A 24,558-nucleotide genomic window follows, 5' to 3' on the forward strand; every position below is an offset into this window, starting at 1 on the left:
TCCTAACAAAGAAAAGCCCAGGACCAGGAGGCTTTACAGGTGAAGCTTACCAATCATTCCAAGAATTCATACCAACCCTGCTAAAATTCTTCCAAAAAATTAAAGAGGGGGAACATGACCTAATTCATTCTATGAAATCATTATGCTAATACCAAAGTCAGACAAAGACACTACAAGAAGAAAAAATTATAGCCCAGTTTTTCTAATGAATATAGATTTTAAAATCTTCAACAATATACTAGCAAATCAAACCTAACATATAAAGAGAATTTTCTTTTCTTTGTATATATGTTATATTTTACTACTAAAAACGGTTTTAAAAAGTGACAGGCAGTTATAGTAATACTAGATAAATTCCTGAAATCAAAAAATTGAAAATATTTAGTAACACAGCTCACTACTAAAGCAAAATTGCTATTTGCAGTAACTTTTTACTTGAAGTTTTGAGAACACATAATTTTGATAGTTAATCAAATGGTATTTAAGATACCGCTAGAATATTTAGAATTCAAGTAACTCTGATACCTGCATTTATAGATTCTTTTTCTTTTTTGCTTTAATTCTAAATTGGTTTATGAAACATATTGTACAAACAGGCTTTACGATGACTACTTAGATACATATATTTTTAATATCCCTATGGATAAGCTAACTAAGAGATCCATTTTAGGTGGTTAACATTTCCATATCTTAGGGTGCACTGGTGGTTCAGTAGTAGAATGCTCACCTTCCATGCAGCCCAGGTTCAATTTCGGGACCTTTCCCACCACCCCACACCCACAAAATTTCCGTATGTAATTATAAAAATATTTGTATCTTCACATTTTCCTAAAATCAGGAAAATATTTCATGACATAGGTCATTACTATAGCAATGCAGATATTTGTAAGATCTTTCTACTTGATATTTTGAGAACATTCACAGTTTTGACAGCTGATCAAATGGTATCTAAGTTAGTTTTTAATACTTAGAATTTAAGTACTTTGCTATGCAAATATGTAGATTTCTTCTCCTTCTTGCCTTAATTTTAAATTGGTTTATGAAACTTATTGTGCAAACAGGTTTTACAATTATTATATGGATACTTTACTTAAATATGCTTATGGTTAAGTTAAGCAAATATCCATTGTTGTGGTTTTAACTGTATTATTTGTTTTCTTAAATAAAAAGTATGTAAAAAATAAAAATAAACGGGCGGGCAATGGTGGCTCAGTGGCAGAGTTCTCGCCTGCCATGCCAGAGACCCAGATTCTCTGCTAAGAGAAGTCTTCATACTTCGTATGTATGCCTAAGAGCTGCTTCTGGAGGTTCTCTTTTGTTCAGATATGGTCTCACTCTCTCTAAGACTAATTCTGCAGGTGAAACCATTGCCCTTCCCTCTCCGTGGGAAATGACATCCCAGGGTGAATGTCTCCCTGGCGGCATGGGAGATGACCCCCAGGGATGAGCCTGGCCCTGACACTATGGGAACCACTATGCCATCCTGACCAAAAGGGGGAAAAGAAGAGCAACAAATAAGGTTATCAGTAACTGACAGTTCAAATAGAGACAAGAGGCTACTCTGGAGGTCACTCTTAATGCAAGCTTCAGTTAGATATTGTTACCTAACATAACTTGCCAAACCCCTACCAAAACCATTCCAGGCAATCCTAAAGAACACTTCGGGCAATATATAGGATTCTACCAAAGTTCCATGCATTAGGGTAACTTTCTAGAAACCTACAACCTCCAGATGGGTCCCTGGACAAGATTAAGTCCTGAAACCTAGAGGCGCCACCTCTCCAGAACACTAACTAGAACCATCTCCCTACCCCATATTACTGTCAGCCCCTTCCAATGTGAAAAAGTTAGAATGGCCACAGCCAAAATATCCCTAAAGAGTGGAAGAAAGATCAAAGGTGACAGTGGAGTTATACAAGGGAGGGTTTAACAAATGACTATGAGTGCCAAATCATTACACTGATATTTCTTTTAGTATCTAGTATTTTCAAACAGCTAGAACTAAAAATCTAAAATTGTTGAACTGTAGCCCATATCAAATTCTGAAATCTGTTCTATAACTAATTGTTGCAATGAGCTTTGAAATCTTATTGTTTTTGTATATGTGTTATTTTTCACAAAAAAAGAAAAAAAGCTGATTGTGATGATAAAAAAAATATTTATTTCTTCTAGCCTCCAATATTCTGGAGCAGCTAGAAGGAAAAATCTGAGATGATAGCATGGTAGCCTATAACATACTCTGGGATCTATCTTGTAACTACCTGTTGAAGAGTGCTTTGAAACTGTTGTCTTTTCTTTGTTTGTATATATGTTTTATTATAGAATTTTTAAAAAGTAAAAAATTAAAAAAAAAGGATCAAAGACTTAAATATAGGTGCTTGAATTATCAAACTCTTAGAAGAAGACAAAGGGAAATATCTTCAGGACCTTGTGTGATGCAATGAGTTCTTAGACTTTACACCCAAAGCACAAGCAACAAAAGAAAAAAACAGATAAATGTGACCTCACCAAAATAAAAAACTTTTGTTCCTCAAAGGATTTTATCATAAAGTAAAAAGACAACTTAAAAATGGTGGAAAATATGCAGAAACTATACATCTGATAAAGAATTAATATCTAGTAAATATAAAGCAATCCTTCATCTTAAATTGGGCAAAAGACCTGATCAAGGATTTTTCCAAAGAAGATATACAAATGGCTAGGAAATACATAAAAAGATACTCAACATCATTAGTCATCAGGGAAATGCAAATCAAAATGACAATGAGATAACAGACAATGCTATTTATAAAATGGAAAACAAAAAGTGTTGGAGAGAATGTGGAGAAACAGGAACACTCATCATTGCTGGTGGCAATGTAATATGATGCAGCAGCTCGGGAAGACAGTTTGGCCATTCCTCAGGAAGGTAAGAGACCTGGCAATCTCATTATGGATAAACCAAAAGAATTGAAAGAAGGTGCTCAAACAGATATTTGCACACTGACGTTCACAGCAGCATTATTCACAACTGCCAAAAGATTAATCTAGTAAAATTAATCTTATGAAGTTAAGCAAAAAAAAAACACCTTAAATTAGGTGGTAACAACTGAGAGAGAGTACTTTATCATGAGTCTAGGTATATTAAAAAAAAAAACCTACTGGCTTTACACTTTTGAAATAATTTTTACTTCATGGGAGGAGAATAAATTTACTTTTTCTTTTTTTTTTCTTCCTTTATTAGAGCAGTTGTGGGTTTATAGAACAATCATGCATAAAATACAGTATTCCCATGTACCACCCCACCACCAACACCTTGCGTTAGTGTGGAACACTTGGTACAACTAATGATAGCATGTTATTCTAAGTAGAAACATGAAATCTTTTTAAGGAAATGAAAACTCATATTACTTATAAATTATGAACTCAAAGGATGAGGGAGAATGCTGTTTTAGTTTCCTGGCTGCTAAAACAAAGACCATATAATACTCTGGCTTAAACAACTGGAATTTATTGGCTCATGGGTTTGAGGCTAAGAAAAGTCCAAAATTGAGGGGTTGGCAAAGCCATGCTTTTTCCCAGAAGACCGTGGTGTTCTGGGCTGGCTTTTCTGTCATATGAAAGCATCTTCTCTTTTCTCTTCCAGATACTATTGACGTCCAGCCTCTGGCTACTCCCAGTGGCTTCCTCCTTCTGTACAATTTCTTTTGCTTATTAGGACTTCAGTCATATTGGATTAAGACTCACCCTCACCAAACTAAAGTTTGGGTGTGCTTTAACTAATAATATCTTCAAAGGTCCTATTTACAAATGAGTTTACATCCACAGGACCAGGGATTGGAACATGTCTTTTGTGGGGAACATGATTTAATCCCCAATAGTCTGCCCTCCATACCTCCAAAAGACCTGCTCTTCTCACATGCAAAATACTTTCATTTCACTGTAACATCCCAAAGGTCTTAAGTCATTTTAGAACAATGCTAAACACAAAGTTTCATCAAAATCAGTTATTGGTATGGTCAGTCCCGAGAGGAAAATTTCTCTGAGGGACCATGCAACCAAGAAAACAAATTACTTGCGTACAATATACAATGCAGGAACAGGTAAAGGTAAACCTTCCCATTCCAGAAGGAAGAAACTGAAAGGAAAACAGGGGTTATGGGTCCCAAACAAATCTGAAACCCACCAGGGCAAACTCCATTAAATTTCAAGGTCTGACAGTCACCTATGGTTTGCTTTCTCCTCCTGGTTGATGGAGTGGCAGCTCTACCCCTTCCAAGAGCTTGTACAGTGGCCATGCTCTCCTGAACAATGGGGTGAAGACTGTACCACCTCTGAGCACTGGGGTGGGAACACTCCTTGAAAAGTAGGGTGCAAATCTTGTTCCCTCCAAGCAAAGGGGCGGACCCATACTTTCCACACATGTGGGTTGGTCTGCTCTCTTAGCCCAAGGAGATCTTCTCAGTCCAGACCTTGCGTGTAGTTTAAGTGAGTTCAAACTATAAAATAGGACTTTTCACTGATTCTGCATGGATAACTGCATTTCCAATCCTGACCTCCTCTGAGATGTCTGACTGGATCCATTTTCAGCCTCAACCTCTTTGGCAAAGAGTTGTTCAGAAGTTCACCACTATCATGTAGTGCTTTGTTCTCTAGGGACTCATTTCCTGAAAGCTCAAGGAAGTTTATACTGGAGCCACTTCTGGCCCTAGTCTCAAAGTACTCTATTTAGAAAGGCTAAGAATTTCAAAATCATCAATTTCTGGTTTCTTTGTGCTTAAAAATCCCAAAGTTCTCAGTTTTACTTTCCTCTCATACTTTACTACAAGTTGCAAGGAGAAACCAGGCTGCACCTTCCACATTGAACTTGGAAAGCTCTTTAGCTAAATATCCAAGTTCACTGATTTCAAGTTCTGCCTTCTATTGACAGCTGAAAAAATATGCTTATTTAAAAATTCGTTCACTTAAGCAGCTCTTGATCTAATAATACCTTGGCTGAGCTGTCTACTCTTTGCACTTAGCTCCCAGAAGGACACTGGCCAAAACTTCTCAGTTCTGTTACACGAAAAAGATAACAGAACAGCCGAAGAACACCCTGTGGACCAGTTAATAGTCACTTCCTCCTCAAAAGACATAAATTTGACATTCCTAAGGATCAGTTAAGAAGAGAGCTATGAAGGCCTTGCATGTAAGAGCTTGCACATCAATATCTAAATCTAATCAATGAAGCTGTAACAAGACTTGCTTGAAATAGCACAGGGTGGACAAAGTGCTCATTCCCTACTCACAAAGATCTAACATCATTGCTGACCCAACAAAAGTGAATCATGTGATCACTACTTAAGTTCTGACCCCTACACCCTTTCCTTTACTTATAAAACTGTAACTCACATCCTGACTTTGAATTGGTTTTGGGAAGATTTCTTCCAGTTCCCTGCAAGTGCACCTGCAATAAACCACCAACAGTTTCTCCAAAGCAATCTAGACTTTTTTAATGAAGCACCTCACAATTTTTCCAGCCTCTGCCCATTAAAGCTATTTCCATATTTTTGGTATTTATAATAGGAGCGACCCACTTTCCAGTGCCAAAAACTTCTCCCTGAAGATTATGGTGTTCTGGGTCTGACTGCCAGTGAGCCTTTACCTTTGGCTTCTCCGTCATGTGGCATTGCACATAGCAGCATTATATAGAGATCCCCTTTTTAGTTTATGGTGTATTAAAGTGGCTAGAGGGAAGTACCTGAGACTGTAGAGCTGTGTTCCAGTAGCCATTTTTCTTCAAGATGACTGTATAATGATATAGCTTTTACAATGTGACTGGGTGATTGTGAAAACCTTGTGTCTGTTGCTCCTTTTATCTACGGTATGGATAGATGAGTAAAAAATATGGGTAAAAAAGATACAAATAATAGGGGGAACAAAGGTTAAAATAAATTGAATTGATTGAAACAGTAGTGATGAATGAGAGGGAGGGTTAAGGGGTATGGAATGTAGGAGGTTTTTTTTTTATTTCTTTTTCTAGAGAGACGCAAATGTTCAAAAAAAAATGATCATGGTGATGAATACACAACTATGTGATGATATTGTGAGCCAGTTATTGTATACCATGTACGGAATGTTTGTATGTCAGGAATGTTTATGTTTGTATGTTATTTTGTCAATAAAAATTTATATTAAAAAAAGAATGTATGTCTGTTAAGGTTTGTAATAAAAATATTTATTTTTATTTTTATTTTTTTTACATGGGCAGGCACCGGGAATCAAACCCGGGTCCTCTGGCATGACAGGCAAGCATTCTTACCTGCTGAGCCACAGTGGCCTACCCTGTAATAAAAATATTTAAAAGATAAATAAAAACTTGTTTGCCTAAGGAAAAAAAAAAGAGGGAGCTAGACAGTTTGATGCAAAGTCATGGTGGTATTCAAGGTAAATGGTCAAATGCCTTGAATACTAGCTGAGGTTGAACTATTAATTATTGATCTAAAATGAGCTCTCTCTTTAAGCCTCTTATTGAAAAAGTCTTTTTCTGTGTGAATTCTAGACTCACCCCTTCAGTTTTGGAAAGAAACTGGTCTCCTGAATAACACGTAGCCCACTATTGCCAGTATACCTGGACCTAGGTCCATGTTTACTTCCCATACTAGATTTTGCTTACTACGGTCTCCCAGATTTTCTCCTCTAATGATCTTGAAGCCCTTCACAGCCTGAACACGTGGTAAATTCAACATCATCAATAAAGATTTATTATTCTTTCTAAATTAATTTTTATTAAAAAAAAAAAATTAGACTCCTTCTTCTGGAATCGTTAACCCCCTATCACCAAATCTGAAGATTCCAAACCTCCTTAAGAATACTGACTACCATCCTCCTTCTAATTGGAACCAAGACAAACTTTAGTTCAAGTCCTTCTCAAGGATTACTTGTGGATGATTCACATCTTCCAATTCTCTCCTAAGGAAATAAGTATTTTGGCTGTTAATCAGCTTCTATTCACTTTCCTAACAATCTAGTCAGCACTTCTTGCTATTATATCAGAAAAGAAATTAGCAGATAAGTATCCAAGGGCATGAAGGAAAGTATGAGTTCAATATTACTAAGGCCAGTAGTGGTAGGAGAGAAAAGAGAGAAAAAAGATTAGTATCTCCCCTGCCTACAAATGAATGACAAAGAACCTAATCCATTAGTTTCCTTCATCAAATTCGTCTCTCCCCAAAACCAGCTGACAGTGAAAGAGTAAAGAATAATGCCACAGTATAGCAGCACTTTGGAAAAACCAAAATTACTTAAAAAATTGGGGAAGGATGAAAAAAATAAAGATAAAACCTCCAGCGGGTTCATGAAACTGCATTTCCACTGTTGGTCCTTACGTGGCTACAGAAAGGAGGAAAAAACAGAATAGCCATGTCACGTCTTACCCTTATTAGCAAAACAGAATAATTATCCAATTTTCACAGACTATCAGCACTAAAGGGGACTTAACAGATCTAGTTCAACTTCCTAGTATTACAACTGAAGAAAGTGAGGCAAAGAAAGACTAAAGACTAAGACACTTACCTAAGATTACAACTGGTCATGTATGTCTTGGTAATTATTATAAACTTTCCCTTTTTTTCCTGCTAAATTTTAATATTTTTACAGGAATGCTGAAGTTGAGCAGGGTAAACTGTCATTTTCAAGTATGTTAAAAAAATAGAAAAAAATGTCTATTTGAAAAGAAGCCAAAAGAGGACTTACCTCTGGATCTGCCAGGCGCTGGGACAACCCCACAACAAAGACAAGATTTTTTTGTACAACACGCACACTAGCCAAATGTTTGCGATTTTCTGATATTTTCTGTTTTCTTTCATTTTGTTTCTGTTTTTTCTCATTCTTTATCCTTTGCAGTTCTTCCTGGGAGAGTGGTTTATACACTGCTGGATCTTCTGGATATGGCTTTATGTATAAAACAAACACAGAAGTTAGCATTAAATAAGTAAATAAATAGAAGAACTGCATGAATAAAAATCATCAAATCCTGGAAGGTGAGTATGTGCCTCACTTGTGATATTCTCTATTCTTTTCCTGAATTTTTAATTGCTTAAAACATCTTTTATTTACTAAAAGTTAAATGTTAAACAAAATTTAATGAAGACAGGGTCAAATTCTCTCTCATTTTGGTATTCCCTTCAGTATCTAGCATACACGCAGTTTACAGGAAGATTTAGTTTCTGAGTTATTCTGTAAGAGGCAAAGATTAAAAATTCTCTTGTCTAGGTTTATGTATTTCCATTATGAACATTTAATGAAAATGCTAGGAGATTAACAAAGTTATAGTGCTTGTTTTTTAACACATTTCCAGTCTAAGAAGACAGATAATAGGCAAATAAATATTGCACAGATATTCTGGCTAAGGAATTTGAATGTAATTCAACACTTAACTGTGTGGCCTTAAGAGAAGTTATTTAAACTCTATACCTCAAAATCCTCATATATAAAATGAAAATAATCTCAAAGATCAGTGTAAAGATAAAGTAGCACCTATAAAGCATTTATTATAGCCTGGAACATAGTAATCCTTCAATATATACTAGCAATTACAGTGCTGGGTGTCTTTTATCTTTTCCTTCTCAGCATTATGATACTGTTTCTCATTTCTACTGTTATTGTCAGGTCTGTTCATGGCCTGAAAAATAGCTGTGGGTTAAATGGCCTGATTTTGAATCCTGGTTCATCCATTACTATTTGAGAGTCCTTGCCTAAGTTGTGTCAACTTTCTCATTTGTAATGGGAATTACAGTCCTCTTACCTGTAAAATAGAAATCACAGTACTTAACTCATAGGACTGTTGTGAAGTTTACAAGCAATAAAACACAAAAGTGATTAAAACAATGTTCTACACATAAATATTCAATAAGTCAGTCTTTATTAGTATTAATAATGAATACTATCAATGATAAATGGAAGACGGGACATATTAAAAGCAGTAATAACTAAAACTGGATATGAAGAGATTCCAGGAATAGGAACCATAACTGGTTGGGAAACTGTGGCTCTCAAAATAATGGAGTGGGCACCAAAGAAACAATGTCAACAACAAAAAAAGTGGGAATACGAAGAGTGGGGTGTGAACAAGGAAAAAATGGGAATAAGAGTAGAGGGAGTATCCAGAAGACTGAGACCTTACTACACCTTTAATATAAAGTTATTTTCATTCCTTTCATCTATAAATTAAAAACAATCCTCAAGACATTATGCCGAGTGAGATTAGACAGAAACAAAAGGACAAATACTGTATGGTCTCACTGATAAGAACATTAATGAATGAACTTGGAGAATTTCAATTAAGAACAGAGGCCATCAAGAGATAGAAATAAGGTAGATTTTGGGTAACTGGAGCTGAAGGGATACAGACTGTGCAAGAGGACTGATAGTAAAAATTAGGAAATGGATAACACAATACTACCTAATTGTAGCACAATAATGTTAGTACACTGAATGAAGATGAATGTGAGAATGATAGAGGGAGGAGGGCTGGGGACACAAATGAAACCAGAAGGAAATATAGACAATAAAGACTGAGAGGGTATAATCTAGGAATGCCTAGAGTGTGCAATATAGTGATTAAATATACAAATTTAAAAATGTTTTTGCATGAGGAAGAACAAAGAAATGTCAATATTACAGGGTATTGAAAATAGATGGTCATTCCTATTTTCAAACTTTAACTTAAGTGTGAGACTAAAGCAAAAAATGTTTATTTGCTACAAAACTTATATTTCGACTAGTGCATTTCCTAATACAACTTATATGGACAGGTTAATTGAACACCAAAAGTATATGGAACCGTGAATAGGACATGAGATTTTGTAGGTTTGTCCAGAGTGATGCCCTGATACATCCCAGAGGGATTTGAACAGTGAATAAAAAGTATTTGCAAAGTTCCCCTTGGGGCACTGGCAAGAAAGGTGGAAAATTCAACTTCCCCATTTGGAGAATTCCTGATATTCTCGCAAGCAGTGGGGACAACCAAATCAATAGGGTGAGCCCTCAATCTTGGGGTTTGTTCATATGAAACTTATCCCTGCAAAGTATAGGCTAAGCCCACTTAAAATTAGGCCTAAGAGTCACCCCCAGAGAACCTCTTTTTTGCTCAGATGTGGACTATCTATCTCTCAACCAACACAGCAAGCAAACTCACTGCCCTCCCCCTCTCTACATGGGACATGACATGTAAACCTCCCTGGCAATGTGGGACAGAAATCCTAGAATGAGTTGGGACCCAGCATCAAGAGATTGAGAAAACTTCTCAACCAAAAGGGGGAAGAGAGAAATGAGACAAAATAAAGTGTCAGTGACTGAGAGATTTAAAAAAGAGTCGAGAGGTTATTCTTACACATTATACAGATATCCTCTTTTTAGTTTAAGGTATGTTAGAGAGGGTAGAGGGACGTTCCTGAAACTGTAGAGCTGTGTTCCAGTAGCCATTTCTTGAAGATGATTGTATAATGATATAGCTTTTGTAAAGTTACTGTGTCATTGTAAAAACCTTATGTTTCCTGCTTCTTTTATCTACAGTATGGACAGATGCATAAAACATATGGATTAAAAATAAATAAATAAGACGGACCATGGTGGCTCAGCAGGCAGAATTCTCGCCTGCCATGCTGGAGACCCGGGTTCGATTTCTGTCCTGTCCATACAAAAAATAATAATAATAAATAAATAAATAATAGGGGAAACAAATGTTAGAATAAATTGAGTAGACTGAAATACTAGTGATCAATTAAAGGGGGTAGTAAGGGGCAAAGAAAAAAATAGGGGGACAAAGTTTAAAATATATTGGGTAGGGTGCATTGGTGGTTCAGTGGTAGAATGCTCACCCTTCATGTGGGAGAGACTGGGTTTGATTTCTAGACCATGCACCCGCAAAATAAATATATGTATATATATATAATATATATATTTATCTATATTATATCAGGTAGATGGAAATACTAGTCATCAATGAGAGGGAGGGGTACAGCATATGGCACATATGAGTTTTTTCTTTTTTCATTTTTCTGGAGTGATGTAAATGTTCTAAGAAATGATCATGGTGATGAATATACAACTATGTGATGATACTGTGAGTCACTGACTATATACCAAGAATGGAATGCTCATATGTTAAGAATAGTCATATTTGTTTGTTGTTATGTTTTGTCAAAAAAAAAAAAAAAAAAAAAGATTCCCAGAGAAAGAACAGAGGAAATGAAGCTTTCTCCTGGGGGTTAAACAATTGTGTTCACAGTGCAATGTTAAAAATTGAACTGCATATCTTGGATAAGAATCAAATGAAGAAGGACTAAAAACATCTGAACAGTTAAACACAGGCTACCCTAAAGGTTTAGAATAACTTAATCAAGCATCAAACAAGAATCCTAACACAAAGCCAATCAACAACAAAACCCTAAGCAAGAGAGAGAGAAAAAGACCTTCAGAGTAAAACGCAGTAAAATAATCAGATGACTAGACATAAGCAAAAAATTACAAACCACATTAAGAAATAAGAAGATATGGCCGAGTCAAAAGAAAAAGACTTCAGAGGAGACACAGAATGTGGAACAACCAATCAAAGCTATTCAAGGAAATATCCTAAATCAATTCAAAGTGATGAAGGAAAACATGTCTAAAGAGATAAAGTATATTAAGACAACACTGGGTAAGCATAAACAAGAATCTGAATGCATAAGAAGAAACATAACAGAACTTATAGGAATGAAGGCATAACGGAAGAGATAAAAAATACTCTAGAGGCATACAACAACAGATATGAATAGGCAGAAGAAAGAACTACAAACCTGTACCAAACCAGATTACAGGACATTTGAAATCTTACAAACAGAAATACAGAGAAAAAAACAGAGCAGAGGTTTAGGGATATGAATGACAGCACGAAAGGTACAACTATACATATCATGGGTGTCCCAAAAGTTGAAGAAAAGGGAAAAGGGGCAGAAAGAATATATGAGGAAATAATGGCTAAAACTTTCCCAATGTTTATGAAAGAAATAAATATAGATGTCCAAGAAGCACAACATACAACAAACAGAATAAACCCTAACAGATCAACTCTGAGACACAGAATAATCAAAATGTCAAAAGCCAAAGATAAAGAAAGAATTTCAAAACAGCCAAGATAATACCAATTCATTAAAAACAATGGAACTGAATTAGACCAAATACCGATTTCTCATCAGAAAAATGAAGGCAAGAAGGTAATGATATGATATATTTAAGGAACAAACAGAGAAAAACTGCTACCCAAGAATGCTTTATCTTGCAAAACTGACCTTCAAAACAGAGGGAGAGATTAAAATATTCACAGATAAACAGGAACTGAGGAAGTGTGTCAACAAGAGACCCTTACTACTAGAAACACTAAAGGGAGTTCCTCAGGGTGAAAGGAAAACCCACAGAAGAGAGAAGCTTGGAGGAAAGTGGAAAAATGAAGATTATCACTATGGGTAACTAAGAGTTAAAAGAGAGCCAAGAATAAGATGACATAAAAACCAAAGGACAAAATAGCTGAAGTACTTTACAGTAATAACTCTGAACTTTAATGGATTAAACTACCCAATAAAAAGACAGAAAATGACAGAATGGATAAATAAATAAAATCAAACTATATGCTATCTAAAAGAGACTCACATTAGACACAAAGAGACAAATAAGTTGAAACTGAAAGGTTAGAAAAAGATACTGTAAGCAAACAGTAAAGAATAAAGAATATCAGACAAAATAGACTGAAATATAATTCTGTTATAAAAGACAAAGACAACACTATAAATTAGTAAGGGGCAATCTGCCAAGAAGAAATAACAATCATAAATATTTACACATCTATCCATGGTGTCCCAAAATACATGAGACCAAACACTGGTACAACTGATGTGAGAAACAACATTTCTACCCTAACAGCTAGAGATTCAATACACCATTCTCATCAACAGAGGATCTATAAGGAAACAGAGGACCTGAATAATAGGATAAACTCAATCTAACAGACATATACAGAACACTGAACCTCAAAGCAGCAGGATATACATTCTTCTGAGGTGTTCACAGATCATTTTCCAGAAGAGACCACATTTTGGGTCATAAACCAAAACTCAATAAACTTTAAATGACTGAAATTACATTAGGCATTTTCTCTGACCAAAATGGAATGAAGCTGAAAATCAAGAACTGAAGAAATGGAAAATTCACAAGCATGTGCAAGTTATCAACATACTTTAAAACAATCAGTGAGTCAATAAGATTGCAAGAGAAATCAGTACATAACCTTGGTAACGAATGAAAACAATACAGTATACTAAAATTTATGGGATGCAGTGAAAGCAGTGCTAAGAGGGAAATTTATAGCTCTAAACGCTTACATCATAAAGGAAGAAAGAGCTAAAGTCAAGGACCTAACCACAGACCTAGAGGAACTAGAAAAACTACAGCAAAGTAATCCCAAAACAAACAGGAAGAAAGAAATAACAAAGATTTGAGGAGAAATAAATAAAATTTGACCAAAAGAAGAAAAGAGAGCAGATACAAATAAATAAAATCAGAAATGAGAAAAGGGACATTAATACTGACCACACAGAAACAAAAAGATCATAAGAGGATACTATGAACAACTATACACTAACAACCTAAACAACTTAGATGAAATAATTTCCTAGAAACACAGGGATAACGACACTGACTTGAGAAGAAACAGAAGATATTAACAAACCAATCACAAGTAAAGAGATTGAATCAGCTATTACAAACATTTCAACAAAGCCCAGCACCAGATGGCTTCACAGGTGAAGTTTCCCAATCACGCCAATCCTACTCAAACTCTTCTGCAAAACTGAAGGGGATGGAATGCTACCTAACTCATTCTATGACGTCAACATCACCCTAAGACCAAAAGCAGATAAAGACAGGAGAAAGGAAAATTGCAGAACAATCTCTCTAATGAATACAGATGCAAAAATCCTCACAAAATACTTGAAAACCAAAAAACCCTGCATATTAAAAGAACTATACTCCAGGATCAAGTGGGTTTATCCCAGGTATGAAAGGGTGACTCAACACAAGAAAATCAATCAGTGTAATACACCACATTAACAAATTGAAGAAGAACCACATGAACTTGTTCATCGATCCAAAAAAGGCATCTGACAAAATCCAGCATCCCTTCTTTATAAAAACACTTTGAAAGATAGAATAGAAGGAAACTTTCTCAACATGATAAAGGACACATGAAAAGCACACAAGCAACATCATACTCAATGGTAAAAGACTGAAAGGTTTCCCACTGAGATCAGGAAAAGACAAGGATGCCCACTGACACCACTGTTATTCAACACTGTATTAGAAGTACGAGCTAGAGAAAGTAGGCAAGAAAAAGAAATAAAAGGCATCCAAATCAGACAGAAGTAAAATTCACTATTTACAGATGATATGACCTTACACCCACAAAGTCCCCAAAAACCTATAACAAAGCTACTAGACCTAATAAATGAGTACAGAACAATAATAAGACACATTAACATGTAAAAATCAGCAGTGTTTCTACACACCAGTAATGAACAATCTGAGGAGGAAATCAGGAAAAAATTCCACTTACAATAACAATTAAAAGAATCAAATATCAAGAAACAAACTTAACCAAGAACGTAAAGGGCCTGCATTCAGAAAACTACGAAGCACTGCTAAAAGAAACCAAAGAAGACCTAAGGAAATGGAAGGACATTCCATGTTTGCAGACCGGAAGACTAAATATTGTTAAGATATCAATTCTACTCAAATTAATTTACACATTCAATGCAATCTGAATCAAAATTCCAACACCCTACTTTGTAGAACTGGAAAAGCTAAACACCAAATTTACTTGGTAAGGGGCCCTGAATAGCCGATAACATCTTGAAAAAGAAGAATGACGTTGGAAGACTTTACTTTCTGACTTTAAAGCATACTACAAAGCTACAGTGATCAAAACAACATGGTACTGGTACAAAGCTATATTGACCAATGGAATAGAACTGTAAGTTCAGAAACAGACCTGCACATATATGGTCAATTGACAGTAAAGGTTGCCAAGTTCACCTAACCAGGATAGAACAGTCTTTTCAATAAATGATGCTGCGAGAACTGGATATTCATATGCAAAAGACTGAAGGTGGAGCCCTACCTCACACTTCATACAAAAATCAACTCAAAATGGATCAAGGGCTTAAATATAAGGATCAGCCATAAAACTCCCAGAAGAAAATTTAAGAAGCATCTTCAAGATCTTGAGTTTGGAGGTGGTTTCTTACACTTTACACCCAAACCACAAGCAACAAAAGAAAAAAAAAAACAGATAAATGGCACCTCTTCGAAACGAAGACTTTTGTCAAAACGGTGATGACATTTCTTCAATGGGAGACAATATTTGGAAATCACATATCCGGTAAGTTTAATACTTAGAATATATAAAGAAATCCTCCAATTCAAGAATAAGAAGACAACCCAATTAACAAATGGGCACAAAACATGAATAGACAGTTTCCAAAATACAAACGGCTAAAAAGCACATGAAATGTTGCTCAATATTACTAGCTATTACGGAAATGCAAATCAAAATCACAAGGAAATATATCTCACACGTACTAGAATGGATACTATTTAAAAAACCTCAGTAAACTACAAGTATTGAGAGGATATAGAGAAACAGGAACACTCATTCACTGCTGGTGAGAATGTAAAATGGTACAGCCACGGTGAAAGACAGTTTGGCTGTTCTTCAAAAAGCTAAGTATAGAATTGCCACATGATCCACTAATCCCACTATTAGGCAGAAACCCAGAAGAACTAAAAGCAGGGATGTGAACAGACATTTGCATACCGATTGTAGTTATTAGGTTCAGGTGTCAACTTGGCCAAGTAATGATGCCAAGTTGTTCTGTTGCTGTGGACTTACATTATCATCATATATAATTAGCTGATTACATCTGCTGCTGGCTAAGGACAGTGCCTTCCACAATGAGGGACATTTAATTTAATTAGCTCGAGGTTTAAAAGAGAGGGGTTGGAAGAAAGCTCAACAGCTCAGACCCAGACATTTGAAGACACAGAAAGGGACTGTCGTGGGGAAAGCCTTTTGAACCCAGAAGCTAGCAGGGGAGGCCAGCAAATATCACCGTGTGCCTTTCAATTTGACAGAGAAAGTCAGGGGAAAGTTATAAATTTGTAACTAAATAAATCCCCCTTATAGAAGCCAGTCCATTTCTGGTATTGCATTCCAGTAGCCTTAGCAAATTGAAATGCAAATGTTCACAGGGGCTTTATTTACAATTGCCAAAAGAAGAAAGCAATCCATGTGTCCATCAACTGAGAAATGGATAAACAGAATGTAATATATACATACAACAGAGTATTGTTCAACTGTAAGATAGAATGAAGTCCTAATGTATGCAGTAACATGAATGATTCTTGAGGACATTATGCTGAGTGAAATAAGCCAGACACAAGAGGAAAAATATTTCATGATCTCACTGATATGAACTAATTATAATATAAGCTCCTAGAGTTAAATCTATAATATAGGTTACCAGGAGACAGAATGGGGTTAGAGGATGGGGAACTGATGCTTAATGTGGGTAGAATTTTTAAGTAGGTTGATTATAAATGTTTGAAATGGGTAGAGGTGATGGTAGCACATTCTTGAGAGAGTAATTAACAGTGCTCAATCATGTTTGTGAATGCAGTTAAAAGGGGAAGTTTTGGGTTGTGTTTGTTACTAAAAGAAAGTTAGAAGAGAAAACACGGAACTGTAGAACTTGGTGAACTCTCTTGTGGATGATGGACTGTGGTTAATAATACAAATATAAGAATGATCTTCCATGACCCTGGAACAAATCAAATGTATATCACTATTACAAGTGTTCAAAACTGAGTGGTATATGGGGAAAAAAAATACATGTAATGTAAAGGACAAACTACAGTTAACAGTAATAGTTTAATATTCTTTTGTCATGTAATAAAGTTACCACAACAATGCAAAATGTCAACAGTTGAAGGGGTATATGGGAAAGCTGTATTTTTTATATGACTTTTCTGGATACCGAAATCTTTTCTAATTTAAAAACAACAACAATAATTTTTAAAAATCATTATGCTAAGTAAAAGAAACCAGACACAAAGTACTATCTATTGCAACATGTTCTATTTATGGAAAACATTATAAATAGATCTAAAGAGACAGAATCAGATTAATGGTTATATAGGGCTGGGGAAGGATAAAAGGATTGAGAGGTGACTTCCTAAAGGATATGGGGTTTTTCTTTTTGGAGTAATGAAAATGATCTAAAATTGATTGTGCTGATGAATGCATAATATTGCAGTTATATGAAAAGCGATTATTGTACACTTTGTATGAATTATATGGCATGTGATTGTATCAAAATAAATTGCTTTAAAGAATGAATATAAAGAAAAAGACGTCTGTCATCTACTTTCTGACTCAAACACATGTTAAGTTTAAATGTCTAGGAAGATGTCATCATACGAAAAATTATAAGCAGAAAAATTTCCTCTAAAGATAATACTGTGTGTGATATATCACACTAATTCTAAATGGGTCACCTCTGAGGCCATATTTAAATATAAGAGTACTTTTATTAGTATTAGTTTGGCAATAAATTACCAAATTGCTAATTGAGATGGTGTGTAGTCTCTAGAGTAAACATTTAATTTATTATGTGTTTACTTACCATCCCACTTTTATTCCTAATCCTCTTTATATTGTCTTCTCTCTCTTGATCTGATTTTGCCAAGAGTTTGACTATTATATAGGTCTTTTCAGAGAACCAGCTCTAAATTTGATTGAAAAACACTATTTTTCCCTATTCATATTTCACTAAATTCTGTTTTAATATCTGCCTTCCACTGTCACAATGCTTATTCTTTTTCTAGCTTCTGAAGATGAAAATGAGTTCATACATTTTCATTCTTTTTTATTTTCTAATAAATGCATGTAAAAATTTTTTTTTTAACTTTTTCTCTAAATATTACTTTGGTCTCATTCCAGAGAATGTAAGTAGTAGTATTCAAATTCTTTATTTAAAATAATTTTTAATTTCTATTTTGAACTCCTCTTTAAAAAAAGAGTGTATTATTTTTAATATTTTGAATTATTTATTATTTAGTGTGGTGCAGAATTATATAATTTTTTTCATCATAGCTGTACATATATCATCACAATTGACTTTTTCTTCTTTTTGTGTGAAAAATAACATATATACAAGAAAACAAATTTCAAAGCACATCACATCAATTAGTTGTAGAAGAGATTTCAGAGTTTGGTATGAGTTACAATCTCACAATTTTAGGTTTTTATTTCTAGCTGCTCTAAGATACTGAGAAAAGATATATCAACATAATGATTCAGTAATCATACTCATTTGTTAAACCCTACCTTCTCTGTACAACTCCACCATCAATTTGCTCTTTCTCCACTCTTTAGGGGTATGTGGGCTATGCCCATTCTAGCTTTTTCATGTTGGAAGGGGCTGGGATAATATGGGATAGGGGGATGGAACTAGCTGATGTTCTGGAGAGGCTGACCTCCTCTGCATTTCAGGACTTATCTGGTCAGGGATCCATTCGGAGGTTGTAGGTTTCTGGAAAGTTACCCTAGTGCATGGAACATTTATAGATTTTTAAATAATGCCCCAGGTGTTCTTTAGGATTGGCAGGAAGGTTCTGTTTGGGGTTTGGCAAGTTATGAAATAGCAATGCCTAACTGAAGACTGCCTAAGAGTGACCTCCTGAGACTCTATATGAACCCTCTCAGCCACTGACACCTTATTTGTTACACTTCTTTTCCTTCTTTCAGTCAGGATGGCACTGTTGATCCCATGGTGCCAGGATCAAGCTTATCCCTGGCAATCATCTCCCACACAGCAAGGAGACTTTCACCCCTAGATATCATGTCCCACATGAGGGAGAGAGCAATGATTTCAATTACAGAGTTGGGCTTAGAGACAGAGCCTCATTGGGGCAACAAAAGAGGTCCTCCCAAAGTAACTCCTAGGCATACCTATAGGTAGGCTAAGCTTCTCTGCTACATACATAAGCTTCACAGGAGCCAGCCTCAAGATCAAAGGCTTGGCCTATTGATTTGGGTATCACTAATGTTTGACACAGTATCAGGGGGTTCCCCAGTGGTAAAGTTTAATATTTTTTCTCCCATCCCTGTATTTTTAATTTTACAGGACAATGAATTTTTTCTTTAAAATTATTTTGCTATTATTTTGCTGTTAACATCTAATTTTATTGTACTATTCTGGGGAAGACAATGAAGTATACTATACCAAAAAATTTTTTTTAAATCAACACCTTAAAAACAATAATGAACCACAATGCGGAACTCCTAGGCCAATTTCTAAATGAACGCCAATGACCAGAGCAGTGAGTAGAATATGTGAATAACAATAAGACCACTTAGACTGATATCACATATGGAAGTTCTAGTTTAGTCACCAAAATAAGGAAGAAAGACAGCATTAAAAGTCTAGAAGCACCAAAAGATGGTTTCTCTCTAGAGAGATCTTCCCAGCCTACCCTCAAAGGCTCCTCTAGTCTCAGGATAAGAATAAAGCAAAGAGGTAAACAGCATGGGGGAGCCATCCTTAAGAAGTTGCTGAGTGCAGGCCACGGTGGCTCAGCAGGGAGAGTTCTCGCCTGCCATGCTAGAGACCCAGGTTTTATTCCCAGTGCCTGCCCATGCCAAAAAACAAACAAACAAACAAACAAAAAAACAAAAAACAAACAAACAAAAAAAAAACAGAAGAAGTTGCTGAAAAAGTTTCCTTGGGAGAATGATGAGAAAGGGGGAAAATTCAACTTCCCCAAGTAGAGAATTCTTGATATTCTCACAAACAGTGGGGACAACCAAAGCTATAGGCTGAGCTCCCAATCTTGGGGTTTGCTCATATGAAACTTAATCCCACAAAGGATAGGTCAAGCCTACTTAAAATTAGGCTTACGAGTCACCCCCAAGAGAACCTCTTTTGTTGCTCAAATGTGGCCTCGCTCTCTAGCCAACACAACAAGCAAACTCACCGCCCTCCCCCTGTCTACATGGGACATGATTCCCAGGGGTGTGGACCTTCCTGGCACTGTGAGACAGAATCCTAGAACGAGCTGGGACTCAGCATCAAGGGATTGAGAAAACCTTCTCGACCAAAAGGGGGAAGAGTGAAATGAGACAAAATAAAGTGTCAATGGCTAAGAGGTTACAGACAGAGTCAAGAGGTTATTCTGGAGGTTATTCTTACACATTAAATAGATATCACCTTGTTAGTCAAGATGTTGTGGAGAGGCTGGAGAGAACTGCCTGAAAATATAGAGCTGTGTTCCAGTAGCCATGTTTCTTGAAGATGACTGTATAATGATATAGCTTTCACAATGTGACTGTGCAATTGTGAAAACCTTGTGTCTGATGGTCCTTTTATCTACCTTATCAATAGATGAGTAAAACATATGGAATTAAAATAAATAATAGGGGGAACAAATGTTAAAATAAATTTAGTAGACTGAAATGTTACTGATCAATGAAAGCAAGGGGTAAGAGGTGTAATGTGTATGAATTTTTTTCTGTTGTCTTTTTCTGAATTGATGCAAATGTTCTAAGAAATGATCATGATGATGAATATCCAACTATGTGATGATATTGTGAATTACTGATTATATATGTAGAACGGAATGATCATATGTTAAGAATGTTTTTGTTTGTTGTTATATATATTTTTTTAATTAATAAAATAATCTTTTAAAAAAAGCTGCTGAAACCAACCCTAGGGAACATCTATATTTTGGGGACACAAATCTTGGACAGACCAGGGTCTTTAAGCTTGAGGCATCCCTAAGCGCAACATTTATAGGGCCCAGTAGAAGCCAACACAAAGCTTCTCTAGAATAGGAGAAGTCATCCCTAGGTCTTGGGGGACTCTTCAAATAATTTTTTTATGACAATGACCAAGAAGCAGGCATAGATAACCAAATGCGAAAAGAAACATAAAAACATAAGGAACAACTAGCAAAAACACCCCCCCAGAGATTTCAGTTATGGGAATTACTGAACAAAGGTTTTAAGATAATGCTTATCTGGACTAAGGTATATCAAAATACAAGGTAAAGGATGATATTGTCCATATTTTAAAACTTCAACTTCTGTGTGAGTCTAAAGAGAGAGATGTTTATTCGGTGCAAAATTTATATTTAAATATATTTATATTTAAATAAATTTATTTATATATTTTATATATAATAAATAAATTTATTTATATATTTAACTTGTATGGTCAGTTTAGTTGAACACCGTAAGTACACGGAATCTTGAACAGGGCACGAGATCTTGTTGGTTTGTCCAGGTTAGTGTGATGCCCTGATATATTCAAGAGTAATTCAGGCAGTGAATAAAGAAGTATTTGCAAATACTTCTGGGGAGAAAGGAGGAATTACTCCACCTCACTGGGAGCATTTTGATATTCTCGCAAGCACTGAGGACAACCAAATCAATAGGCTGAGCCCTCAATCTTGGGATTCACCTCTATGAAACTTATTCCTGCAAGGGACAGACTAAGCCTACTTAAAATTAGGCCTAACAGTCACCCCCAGAGAAGTTCTTTTGTTGCTAGATGTGGCCCCTCTCTGTAAGCCAACGTGGCAGGTGAACTCACTGCCCTCCCTCCTACATGGAACATGACTCCCAAGGGTATCAATCTCCCTTGGCAACATGGGATCTGACTCCTGGGGATGAGCTGGGACCTGGTATTGTGGAAATGAGAAAGGCTTCTTGACCAAAAAGGGGAAGAGAGAAAGGAGACAAAATAAAGTCTCACTGGCTGAGAGATTTCAAACAGAGTCAAGAGGTTATCCTGGAGGTTATTCTTATTCATTATATAGATATCTCTTTTTAATTTATGGTGCACTGGAGTTGCTGGAGGGAAGTACTTGAAACTGGTGAGTTGTGTTCCAGAAGCCTTGATTCTTGAGATGACTGTATAAAGATATAATGTTTACAATATGACTGTATGTGATTGTAAAAACCTTGCATCTGATGTTCCTTCTATCCAGGGTATGAACAGATGAGTTAAAAAATATGGATAATAAATAAATAATAAGGGGGACGAAGATAAAATAAATTAAGTAGATGGAAATACTAGTGGTCAATGAGAGGGAGGGCTAAAGGATATAGTATGTATGAGTTTTTTTCTTTTTTCTTCTTATTTTTCTGGAGTGAAGCAATGTTCTAAAAAATGAACATGGTGATGAATACACAACCATGTGATGATATTGTGGGCCACTGATCATACACCATGTATGGAATGTATGTGTGTGAAGAATTCTCAATAAAAATACTTGTTTAAAAAAGGTAATGCTTGTCTGTTTAAAGATATATATGGAAAATTTAGAAATAATCTATAGCTCATAAGAATCCATTAAAAAAAAAACATAGCAAAGGGTGGGCCACGGTGGCTCAGCAGGCAAGAATGCTTACCTGCCATGCCAGAGGACCCGGGTTAGATTTCCGGTGCCTGCCCATGTAAAAAATTAAAAAAAAAAAATAGCAAATTTGAAAAAAGAGAAAACACACTGTCTAGAAATGGCAAAGAAAACCAAAATTCAAAACTCAGTGGACATTATTTACCAGCAGTTTGATCCAGAAGAAGAAACCATTTACATATATAGGAAGTGAGATCACTTCTCTTTCATCAATGGAAAAAGAAAGAGAAAACTATAGAAAAGAGATTAAGAAATAGAGAAGACAGTGAAAAAGATCTGGAAAAAAATATTTAATCAGAGTCTGAGAAGCAGAGTAGTGAGAACAAAGGCAGTATTTAAAGAGATAATAGCTTTATTTTTCCCCGGAACTAATGAATCTGACCAAAAGACAGATTCATTCAAGAAGGCCTACAAACTCCAAATAGGACAAATAAAATGAAATACACAGGGGAATTCTACCTTTTGGAAATGGGTGATACTTCCACTGTGGCCATTACCATTCCACTAGTATTTTAAAAGGTATATTCCTCATAGGATACAAAATTATGTGCACATACACACATGCGTACTAATTGCATTATTCAAATTCTTCACTTCCTTTTTATTACTTACTTCATCTGTCAATTTCTAAAATACACGTTAAAGTCTCTTCATTATGAATATGGATGTCAGTTTCTCCTAGTATTTACAGCAGCTCAATATATTTCACAAGTTTGCTGTTAAATATATGAAGATTCATGACGTTGTGTACCATTTATTAGTAAGAAAAATTCCTCTCCCGTTTTAAAATATGTTTGATCCTAAATTTTATTATGTATAATTTTATTATGTATAAAACAGCTATTATATTGCTGTTTCTGAGATTTCCAATTGCCTGATGTCTTTTCTTTCTAGTTTCATTGATATTTTCCCTGTATTCTTAAAGATTTTAAAAAATTAATCTTTTGAGTATGTTCCTAGTCAACAGTTCTACAATATTCATTAAGAAAAGGAGTAGTCCAGCATTTCCTTTTCTTCTCATTCTCAGGTCAAGCTCCCTAGAAATAATCCTGATAACTCCTTCAGATGGTTGTCATTTACCACTAATATTTCTAAATAACATACTTTTATTGTAACTTATTTTTTCAGTTTTAGAAATGATCACATTAGGCAAGCTGAAGATTTAGCTCTCTTTACCAACCCTAACCCTATTTTCTAACTTTGTATTCTTCCAATAGTTATATAACTGTAGTTCATCAATATTCGTATTACATTATTATAAAATATAAATGTTATTTATACACTTCTACTCTCAGCCATGACAAAGTAAAGGGTAAAAGACTAGACCTATCAACAAAAACAACTAGAAGACTAGATAACATATAATTGTTCTTAGACATTGAACAACAGGCAATGAGTAGCAGGATGCAGAAACAAAAGATGGAGACACTCCAAATGAATTCCAGAAATCTACACAGCGAAATCCTATAGTTGCCAGGCTTCTTTGGAAGTGCTCCAATGAACAATAACATGGCAGTAACCTCCAATAATGAATTTAGGGAAAAAATAAAAAAAGTAATAACATCAATTATCACACACAAACTCTTTCAGCAAGCAGAAGATGGGGAAACATTTCTAATTCATTTTATGAAACAGTATTAAATTGATATCATATCCAAAAACAATATTAAAAAACTACACATAAATAGCCATCTTGGACACAAACATACTTTTGAAAATGTTAGCAAGCTGAATATAAAAAAATTTAATACATCATAATCAAGTGGGGTTTATTACTGGAAGGGAAGGTTGATTAAAAAAGCCAATCAACATAAATCACTATAGCAACATAATAAAGAAAAAAAGTCCATTTTAACAGAAGAAAAAGGATATTTTGTAATATTCAACTCCTACTCATGAATTAAACAAACAAAAACGCCTCTTCAGCAAACTATAAACAGAAAAGTTCCTTAACCTGATAAATACCATCTACAAAAACAAAAACAAAACCCCACAGACAGCAACAACCTTAAAATACTTCAACACCTT

At 35.3% G+C, this 24,558-nt stretch overlaps 1 protein-coding gene across 8 annotated transcripts in view; it reads right to left on the reverse strand.

The window, feature by feature from the left end:
- Positions 1–24,558, reverse strand: part of CNOT4 (CCR4-NOT transcription complex subunit 4) — a 171,386-nt gene that overhangs the window by 57,093 nt on the left and 89,735 nt on the right. For all 8 annotated transcript variants that reach the window (XM_077141656.1, XM_077141416.1, XM_077141575.1 and 5 more), the window contains one exon: positions 7,714–7,911. In XM_077141656.1, coding sequence (XP_076997771.1) covers positions 7,714–7,911 — 198 coding nt within the window. The remainder of the gene's footprint in view (positions 1–7,713; positions 7,912–24,558) is intronic.

This window comes from Tamandua tetradactyla, chromosome 1, assembly GCF_023851605.1.
Source record: "Tamandua tetradactyla isolate mTamTet1 chromosome 1, mTamTet1.pri, whole genome shotgun sequence".
NCBI lineage: Eukaryota > Metazoa > Chordata > Mammalia > Pilosa > Myrmecophagidae > Tamandua > Tamandua tetradactyla.